We start from the raw sequence: 10338 nt of genomic DNA, 5'->3' as shown, positions 1-10338 counted from the left end.
GAACTTACCCAAAAATAGTAACAGACAAGGAGCACAAATCTAAGTAGACGATAAGAAGAAAAGAAAATAAAACAAACAAACGAAGGGGAAAAGAAAAAGAAAAGAGAAAAGAAAAGAAATGGAAAAAGAGAAAGAAGGACATTAAGTTAAATGCTTAAATCACCAGTCAGAAATCCAAAAATTAGCAAAAATATTTCTTAACGCATGTATCTAAACTCAAACACAAAACCAGATAAAATACAGAAGCTTAACCATCGAACTAGCAGGCTTATTCTTGACACAGGTTTACACAGAATTAAACTTAAATATGCAATTCAAAGATATAGGTTAACTTAGAATAAAATAGCAAAACTTCTAAAGATGCGACTTGAACTCCTAACCTCAATCACATAAGTAGAGTACATAACCACAGATACAGAAACATTCAGATTTTTAAGGCGTTACACTTTAATTTTTATGGCCAAATGTCTTTGAAGCAACAAACCCCTTTTCCTTAAGTTTCTAATGTCTGGACGGTAGGAAGAAGAAGAAGAATGACAAATTTCTACTATCTCATATTTTTATACTGTGCTTAAATGTTAATTAATTTGGTTTAATTAAGTTAACCATATATTAATTAATTAGCTAATTAATCTTAATCAATGATTAATAGAATATTCCATCATCTTCCACTAATTCCAATTGCAAAATGGGTTTATTACCATTTAAAACATTCACCTTAATTTCATTTAAGTCCTCAAGCCTTTTGACAACTAAACCTCCATAGCGATTAGACTTTTACAATTTAGTCTCTAAATCTTAATTAACTAATAATTCAACGAAATTTCTTGATCAAACTTTAATATATTATTACATTATCCTTGTAAATATTAATATTAAATAATTATTGACTCGGTTTACGAAAATGGGGTTCCAAAACCGTCTTTTTTGGTATCACTGAAAATCGATTTGTTATACTAAGCATCAAAACAAGCACAACGCATATCAACTTATACTACATCCACATAACTCATTTTGATGACACAAACCATTAACAAACTATGAGATCATATCATTCACATGTTATTTAATTCAATGTACTTGATTCATTGAATTCATTTCATTTTCTTTTAAAGTTTCCAGTTTCGAATAACTTGTTATGCTCGATGGAACCCTAGTAAACGGACTCGGATACTCAGATAAAATACACTAGACCAGTTGCTTGTTTGAGCTAAATATATACATATCAGGTTACCTGTCTAGGCTAAACATTTATAATGACACATCAGGTTACTCGTTCGAGCTAACCCTGCGTCACATAATACTTAAGAATTCGAAACAAATGCTGGACCTTGATAACATCTGTAATAAATCTCATACAAGAGCACACAAGACCCTATTGGCATGCCAATTGTATCCTAACCTTTACTAAGTTCACACGAGCATCTTTTACATATATAAACATCATATTTCAATTTAATCCAATTCTAGCCTTTCATATCAATTCACAACTAATTAATCCACAATCAAACATACATATATAAATCAAATACATAACAACCTAAGTTAATAAATACCATTTGAACTTACCTGCTCAAAACACCAAACAAGTTAATTCTTCAGGGACTAATCAATAAATTTAGCTTTTCCTCGGTTAACTCCACTTTGATCTAATTCTGAATCTAAATAATTATTTTATACAATCAATCAATACCGAACATTTTCATATTATGCCATGACATGAATGAACCTATATAACCTCATTTTTTGATACCCTAAATTTTTACATTTTATTCAATTTAGCCCCTGAATTCAAAATAGTCATAACTTCTAATATTTAACCTCGATTTAAAATTTGACTTCTTATACTTTCATTAGGGACCATTTACTTTCTATTTCTACTAAAATTTTAGAATAATTTTACATTTTATTCACTTTAGTCCTTAGAAACAAAACTAACAATTAAACATTACAATCTAGCCCTTTTCATAATCTAAGCTTAAAATCTATCAATTTATAACCTAACTCTTCAAGAAATAAAAAAAATGATAACTTTAAAAAACTTTAACAGTTTTACAAATTGTTACATGGGCTAGCTAAATCAAGCTCCCCTGACCTCAAATCTATAAAAAAATTATAAGAAAAAGGCTTGAATTTCATACCTAAATAAGCGGCTGAATATTTGAATAACTTGAAGCTTTTCCTTGGTTTTCTATGAATGGTGGGTGATGAATGGGAGAAAGATAAGAGATTTTCCACTAACATTTTCTATTTATACATTAATTAGTTGTTAATTAACTTTATTTAATTAGTTAAATTATGGTTTACTTAACATAATTAAATTTTAATCAAATTTAAAGGAATCCCCATCATCACCCACTATCACATATTATAAAATGGTTTAGTTACCATTTTGGACCTTTTACTAATTGCAATTTAAGTCCCTAAGTCGTTGGCCAATTAAAAATTTATAACGACTAGACTTTTACAATTTAGTCTTTGCACGTAAATTAACTATTTAATAGAAAATTTTGATTGATCAAACATCAATATTCTGTTATATTAGCCCTATAAATATTCATATTTAATATTTATGAAATTAATTTACAGAAATGGGATTCCAAAACTACTTTTTTCGGTATCACTGAAAATCGGGTTGTTACAAAAGTGAAGTCTTCTAATGTGTACCAAACCTTGACGATAAGGTTAAGTTCCTTTCTCATTAATTAGAATGGCTAGATTAATGTTATTGTCAAATACGACTGCTTCTAGCATTGTGATATGTTCATGCCTCATTGAATTCTAATACTAAAAATTCTAAAGGTTTTTTTTGTGTTTTCACTTGTTGAAATTATTTTATTCATTTTCACTTCTTTCATTGTAAATATCTTAGGTTCATGATTTTCAATCTTCATTATCAAAATTGTTGTTGTTGTCACTAGCCTCATATTGTTGCAATTTATGATGATATTAGTGAGTTACTAGAGCCTAAGAATCCAGATGAGCAAGTCTAAAATGAAATTACTAAGGGCAATGAAACTAAAAGAAAGCCTCTTGTTTCCAATGTTGTAACACCTACTAACCAGTTGTTGATGAGACTGATATACATGTTACTAATATATTGTACCACTTGTTAGAACACTGGACTTATTGTAAATACACATCATGTTGATTTAAAATAGACATCTTATTGATCATTATATTGGCTTATTTGACACAAATAAGGAGTAAAAATGGTGTGCCAATTGTTGTTGCATACTGTTGAATTGTTGGTTGATGAATATTTGGTATGGTGCCCACCTAATAAGATAATGTGATTATCTGTTTTCTCTTTTATCTATTGTATGCAATTGAAAGATTATTTGTTAATAGGTTTGCTAAAATGTCAAATGATGATATTTATAAGATAAATTTTTTGTTACATCGAATGTTATATAGGTGTTGCAACAACTTGAATAACACTACAAGGGCCTAATTGTAGTTGATAATTTTGACTTTGTATTTTCTTAATTTTTTTGAGATTTAGTTATAGCAAATTTAGAGATTTTATTTGTAATGGAAAATTAGAATATAGGAAGCTCGTAATTAGTGGGATTTGATCTATAACTATTTAAAGATTGATATTTGGTCAAAATTTTGAACAGGTTTATGATATTATCATCTTTATTTTGAAGATCTAGAAGAATATCATAATTAGATTTTGGTTGGCTAGAGCATATATACATAATCTACAATCCTCCATGAAGAGCACAACTTGAGGCAATCAAATCTACTCAAAATTAGTTTTTTTTCTTGATGCATTTTTTAGATTTTTTTGTAAGAAAAACATTTTGTTGCCTACAATAGGAAAGTGTTTGAGAATAAGGAGTTCCTATATGTGGTCACTTAGAAGTGTACAATACTGAGGTTACAATAGTATTAGGATTCGTCATGCTTAAATTGGTGGTTATACAGTTAATTTAATGGTGGATCATTCTTTGGTGATTACCCGTAGATGTAAGTGTATTCACCGAATTATGTAAACAATTTTTTATGTGCTTGTGTTCATTGTTCTTGAACTGTTCTCAAGTATTATACAAATTGTTCCAACAACCTAACAACAATTCACGTAACGACTCTCATAATAGATAATTTTCAATAATACAAAAATATTTTTATTTAAATTTAATTCTAAATACATAAATATTAATATAAAATATTTTTAAAATATATTATATTATAATATTATATTAGCAATAAAACATGCCATCAAGCCAAGTGGAATCAAGTAAATTTTTTTTCAACCCAAGTTGCAACCTAACTCACTCCTTAATAGGTTTATTTGAAGTTGAAGTCTCCTATTCAATTTTGCTTAATGGTATCGTTAATAAATATGAGGTAAATACGCACTTTGCCCCTAGGAATTAAGTCACTTGTACCTAGTTGGTTTTAATTTTTTTTTTAGATTTAACTGGTACCTAAATTTGAAATATGTCACGTTGATACATGTGTTATAATATTGTTAGAATGTGATGATGTGGTAGTAACCGTCAATAATAGAAAGACACTTGCATTCTCATATTATGAGACATGATAAACATTAATAAAATGAAAATAAAAATAAAATCTTCAAATTTTATCAATTTATAAAAATATTTCACGTCCAGAATGAATTTGGACAACTGAATATCCAGATTTAAATGAACCTAAACATTATGTTGTCCGGATGTATTCTGAACCTGTTTTTAATAATTTTATATTTTTAATAAAATTAATTATATAAATATAAAATATATATAATTAAATACTAACATATAAATACTTTACAAAATCACATGATAATATTTATGAACAACAACATAAGAAAAGGTTTTTCAAACATATTTCTCTCAAAACTCATGATTATTGATGAACATCAAAATTCATTTTCAACAAAATCTTTAAAAAGCCAAAAAAAAAAAAGGAAAAAATGATGAAAACATGTTGAAACTAGATTTTTCTCAGCAATTTTAGCAATAACAGAAGTGGATAACTTTTGTTGAAATTTGAGAGAAAGCATGGTATGGTGAATTAAAATAAGTAAAGGTCTCAAAATGAAACGTGCACAACTTAATTAGAACAGTTTTAATGAATAGAAGCAAGTACACAGCGTCCATAAGCAAAAAGACAATCCCAAGTTTCATGGAAAGGGCAAAATATGGAAGCTCTGATTGGTGGGTTGGTTTACTGATAATTTTATTATTAAGTAAACATAAAACTATTGCATCTTTCAGAACCAAACAAAAATGTATCTTCGTTTTCAGGAAGGGAGGACAGGTACTTTAATTTCATCACAGGAAATAAATATGTTACTTTTCAGAGTTCAGACCCACAAACACGTACCGTATATAGTGTAGCAGAAGACGTGAAACAAGTTAAATCTCCTGATATTATATTGTAATAAAAATGATAATATATTAAGAAAGCTGAATTACATCCGTGCATGCATGGATATTTGCAAAAACATGAGTCAAATAATCACTAATGTTAACCGAAACCGTCTTGGAAACTTTTTTCTTCTTTTTTTAATTTGCCTAATCCACCACTGGCCACCCCACTACCACTATAAGCAAGAAACACACACCCAAGGAACCAAACCAAACCAGACGAAATGATTAAGCTAGCTAATTATGAAGCTAGATATATAGTGGAAGGAAATGAAAATGAGACACAAATTACTAAGAAGGACTGAAGAGGAGAGATACTGATTAAATTGGCGTTTTGACTTTGATCATCATGGTCATGCAGCAGTGGTAGTAGGAGCAGCAGCAGTGGCGGTGGCGGTGGAATTACAAGGGTTTTTCCTGGCTAGATTGTGCTTGTTGTTGTGCATCCACACCTTGAGGACTCTTCTCTTCACCCCAATCTCTTGGCAGAACTGTTGCACCACTGCTTCTTCTTGCTTTTGGATTTTCCACCCTACTTTCTCTGCGAAGTTAAGCATTTTCTCCTTTTGTTCCTGGGTGAACTTTGTCCTGAACCTTTTCTTCATCAGCTGGAGTGGCCTGCTCCCCACTACCCCACCACCATCTTCGGGCTGTTCATCCGACTCTGAAGGGAGGGAGCCCATGTTGTAGGACATTATCATCTGGTGGGGTGTTGGTGCTGCTCTTGAGTGTATAAGAGTACCTGTGGGGTACCCTAGAGCCTCAGGTGGTAGGATACTCTTGTGGTGACCTAAAATGAGTTTCCTTCCAACCCTGCTGCTGAGATGTGGACTATGCAACGGGTAACAGTCAAATGAAGAGGGCTCACCTTCAATTTCTTTTCTGTGGAAGTTCCTATGGCAGTTACAGGCTGAGCAATTCAGGGCTTCAATGGTACCCTCCTCTCCACTGGGCATGAACTCACCACATCCATCTGTGGCATTGCCCCCCATGGCTGCTGCATGGTTCTTGAGGCACTCTCTGTACCTCACCGCTTTCTTGTAGGGCACATGATCGTCTAGGTTTGTGGACAAGGAGGAAGGGCCATTGGAAAGAATTGGGGGTGCTGAAGAAGGTATGATATGGTTGTGGGGTGCAGCAGGTTCATGATGGATCATGTGCCCGTGCCCGTGCCCGTGCCCATGTCCCCCACCATATGTACTGTTCAAAGGAATTGGGATCTCTCCTTCTTGACAGGAAATTTCCATTTCTAGGTATTATGTATTTTATTTGTGCTTTCCTTATTGTGTAGGGACTTTGAAGACCAAAAGAGGAGGAGACTGACAAGGTTGGAGTAGTTTAGGGCAGGAGGCCAAAAATGATTAGAAAATAAAAGATCTATGCTTGCTTCCTTTGTTTATTAAATCCTAAATCCTAGGAGTTTTGTGGACAGCTTGTCAACTCTTGCACAGCACCATAATAGAAAAACAATATTCTATCCTATCAATCCTTGGCACTGAGTCTGAGAAACCCTTGTTTCACAATAATATTAACTTAAACAAAGAAAAAGGAGACAAAGGGAGAAGGATGACCCACTATGCAGTTATAAATAAAAGCTTTGGCTATATATCAGGTTATTGAGAAGCAGGTTAGAGAGAGGGTTAGGGCATGGTGTATGTATCAGAGAGTAAGGCAGATTTGGATAGATGATGGGAAGGACAAATGAAAAAAAGGAAAAGAGTCAACAATAGAACCACCTAGACTTTGAATTATCTCCCATCCTATTGTTCTCATAAGTCTAGGGTCAACTGGGAAAGAAGAGAAAACAAAAAGAAAAGGAGAGGAACAAGGCAAAGTGTGTGTTGACTCAATGTCTCCCTTGGAAATTAAGAAAATGATGGCTGTAAGAAGAGAAAGGAAGATCACTCTCTTACTCACTTACTAAACTAATATTGATACAACAATGTCTTTTCTCTTTTATTTTCTATTCACTCTAGAAATGGAAATTAATAAAAGTGAAGACGACCCAGGGATGAGAGAACAATGGCAATCAATAAAGCAAAGAGAATAGAGGGTTTGAACTTAAAGAAATAAAAAAAAGAAAAAGAAAAAAGGGTAAAACAAGGGTGGTGAAGGAGGAAGAGGAGAAGAAAAGAGAGTTATTGAGAGGAAGGATTTGGAAGTGAAGGGCGCTATAAACAGGTGGGTTATACGAGTAGTGAAGGCTAAAAAGAAGAAGACAGGGAGAAAGACAAGAGGAATAGTCTGTTTAAGTGAGTTGAGAGATAAAAAAAAAGCAAAAAAAAAAAAAAGTGAATTAAGGTGCTTGCTTTGCTTGCACTATCAGCCATCAAGTTTACGCCATTTAGAGAGCAGTGTGTCAGAGTGTGCAGACACCACAATGGAATGAATATGAGAGAGAGAGAGAGAGAGAGAGAGAGAGAGATCCCCATCCCCCTTCTCATAGTATAAAAATTATGAATCATTTAATTACAAAAATTTAAACCTTTTTTCTTTTTTGTTTCTTTAAATAAATTTAGCTGAACCCTTTGCTTCAGAAAATGGACATTCAAGCACAAGCATAAACACACAACTTTGCCCATGCCTTTGGCTCTCTTTTGATTGAAGTTTTTTCTTTCCTCTTTCAGTTTGATTATATATAGCAAAATTAGGGTTTAAGTTAACTTCTGTTAATTAGTTGAAGACATTTAAAAAGAAGGGACTAAAGGGTGATATCTGAATCTTATCTATAATAAATGTGGAGTTAATTGGGAGGTGACATACTTATCATGTGAATGATTTATTATGAAGGATCCCATTTTGTTTTTTTCTGTTTCCTTTTAAACCATATCAAGATTTAAATAGGAGTATAATTGAATTTTTCAAAATTGCATATAATATTTTAAAGTCATTAAATTATTAATAAATTTATATTTTGGTTACTTAATTTCAAAAATTATAAAACAGTTTTTAAATTAATTGAAACTTTTCATTTCACCACCTGGACTATAAAATTGTTGTTATAACGTCTTTGTATCAATTGAAAGCTCTCCTTCTTTTTCTATTTTATAATTTAATTTTTTCAATTAACCAATTTTAAATGTCACAAATTTGTAAATCAAAATCTAAGCAACTTTCTTATTTGATCTCAAATATTGATCGTCAGATCTACTTAGATCTCAAGTATGTTGACGAGAGTAAATGTGTTAATTAATTATAGGCTATTTGAAACACTGGGTAGAGATGCAAAGTTGGTTGTTCTTTTTTGATTCACAAATTAGTTGGAGAAAAGATTGAACATAGTCTGACCTTTATTAAATTATTATTGAAACCACTTTATTCTTTATTTATCCATGCCTTTATTCCACACTCCACCACACTTTATCCTAATTCTTTAGTTTTTTGTTTTTTTATCTTTCTCTTCTTGTCTCTTCTTCTACTACTTTATCTTTTTTTTTTTTATTTCTTCTTTTCATGCCTCCATTACCATTTAGTTCATATTTACATATTAAATGGTACTCGCTGGGAAGGGTCCACAAGAATAAATGTTGGTTGATGACAGAAGCTTGATCACAATTTTCAAGAAGTTGAGACCCAAAATTTTCTTTCTTTTAGGGAGGAGTGGAAAACATACATCCATCAATCCCAATCACTGCCAGCCCAAATTCTATGTGAATCATTTACTGCTTTCAATTTCTTTTTTACAAAAGAGATGTTTCATCTTCCAATTGGATCAATATCTCATAATTACCCTAAAAAATCTTGCTTCATTTTCCAAACTCCCTTCTTTTATTAATATTGTACCTGGACAAACTTATTTTAATTCATAGGCGTCACCGGTCACTGCAATGTTAACATAGCCAGTTGATCCCTAGAGCAATCCATGTTGTATCTACATTTTTTTGCCTTCTAAAGTTACTGATGATTCAACCCCCTACAGTATGACTTATATCCCTAATTCCTTAGAGCTAAACTGTTGGCTTCCACATAAATGATCCATACCACTGATTGGTCCAGGCCGCAAATATAATCACTTCGATGATCTACGTCACTACTATACTTGATGCCAAAATTTAATCCATACAACCACAAGCTTAACCCATTTCCCTAATTCTTAAATTTTGACTTCCTAGTTTATTCTTCCTATTCTATGGATGTCTTGGTCTAAGGAACAAATAAGCATAAAGATCAATGTATACCCAGGAACCATTTATAGATATTGAGGTTTATCCATACCATCAGTAGCATAAACCCTAAAACACAGATAGCATAACTTTATTAACCCATTTCTTTGATCTCTAAACTTTGAATACTTGGTAACTTTAGATAATCCAAGAAGATGAAGAAACCCCTTAAAAAGTTGTGACCTAAACCCTAAATCACCTTATTTAATTTATTCTAAAAGCAAATAACTTTTTGAAAGTGCTTATGCTTTTGAACAAATTAAACCTACCAAAAATTCCACCATCATTGAAAAGCCTTAACTTATTTCCCTAAACCGTAAATCCATGAAGACGACGTCAAGTAACAGAACATGTGCTGAGTAATGAGTCTTTCATCCAAGTTATTTTTGCTCTATTGCTTCTCGAAGCATTAAGAACTCTTAACTTATTTCCCTTACGACAATCCCTCAAGACTAACCTTAAACCCCAAACCTTGAATGCTTAATCCTAAATTAACACATTGGATAAAAGACTTTCAATTTATTTTACTACACCATATTCTACCTTTAATCCCTTGTTATGTAACGCCCATATCCCGTTCCATTATCAGAATAGGGTTACAGAGTGTTATCGTACAAGTCGGAACATTTTATTTCAATTAGCAACCAACCATAAAAATTATTTCATAAATTCATATAAGAGTCAATATAAAATAAATCATATATGTACGGGTCTTAACTCCAGCCTTCGTAGCTCTAAAAATAAATTATGAACATTCAGGGATAAAATCGAAACAAATCAGAAGATTTAGG

The 10338-nt window shown here is 31.9% G+C and overlaps 1 protein-coding gene across 1 annotated transcript; it reads right to left on the bottom strand.

Annotated features, from left to right (window-relative positions):
* Positions 1 to 5363: 5363 nt before the first annotated feature.
* On the bottom strand, positions 5364 to 7593 carry LOC105777811 (zinc-finger homeodomain protein 4). The gene has a single exon (XM_012601293.2). It carries the CDS (start codon positions 6629 to 6631, stop codon positions 5738 to 5740), a length of 894 nt encoding a protein of 297 aa, XP_012456747.1. The 5' UTR covers positions 6632 to 7593; the 3' UTR covers positions 5364 to 5737.
* Positions 7594 to 10338: the final 2745 nt, after the last annotated feature.

This window comes from Gossypium raimondii, chromosome 10 (assembly GCF_025698545.1).
Source record: "Gossypium raimondii isolate GPD5lz chromosome 10, ASM2569854v1, whole genome shotgun sequence".
NCBI lineage: Eukaryota > Viridiplantae > Streptophyta > Magnoliopsida > Malvales > Malvaceae > Gossypium > Gossypium raimondii.
Note: the sequence above shows the minus strand (reverse complement) of the source record. Positions and strands in the feature narration are given on the sequence as shown.

Coding starts and splice junctions, on each gene's coding strand:
- LOC105777811 (XM_012601293.2), bottom strand. CDS start 6,631: ATGGAAATTTCCTGTCAAGAAGGAGAGATCCCAATTCCTTTGAACAGT.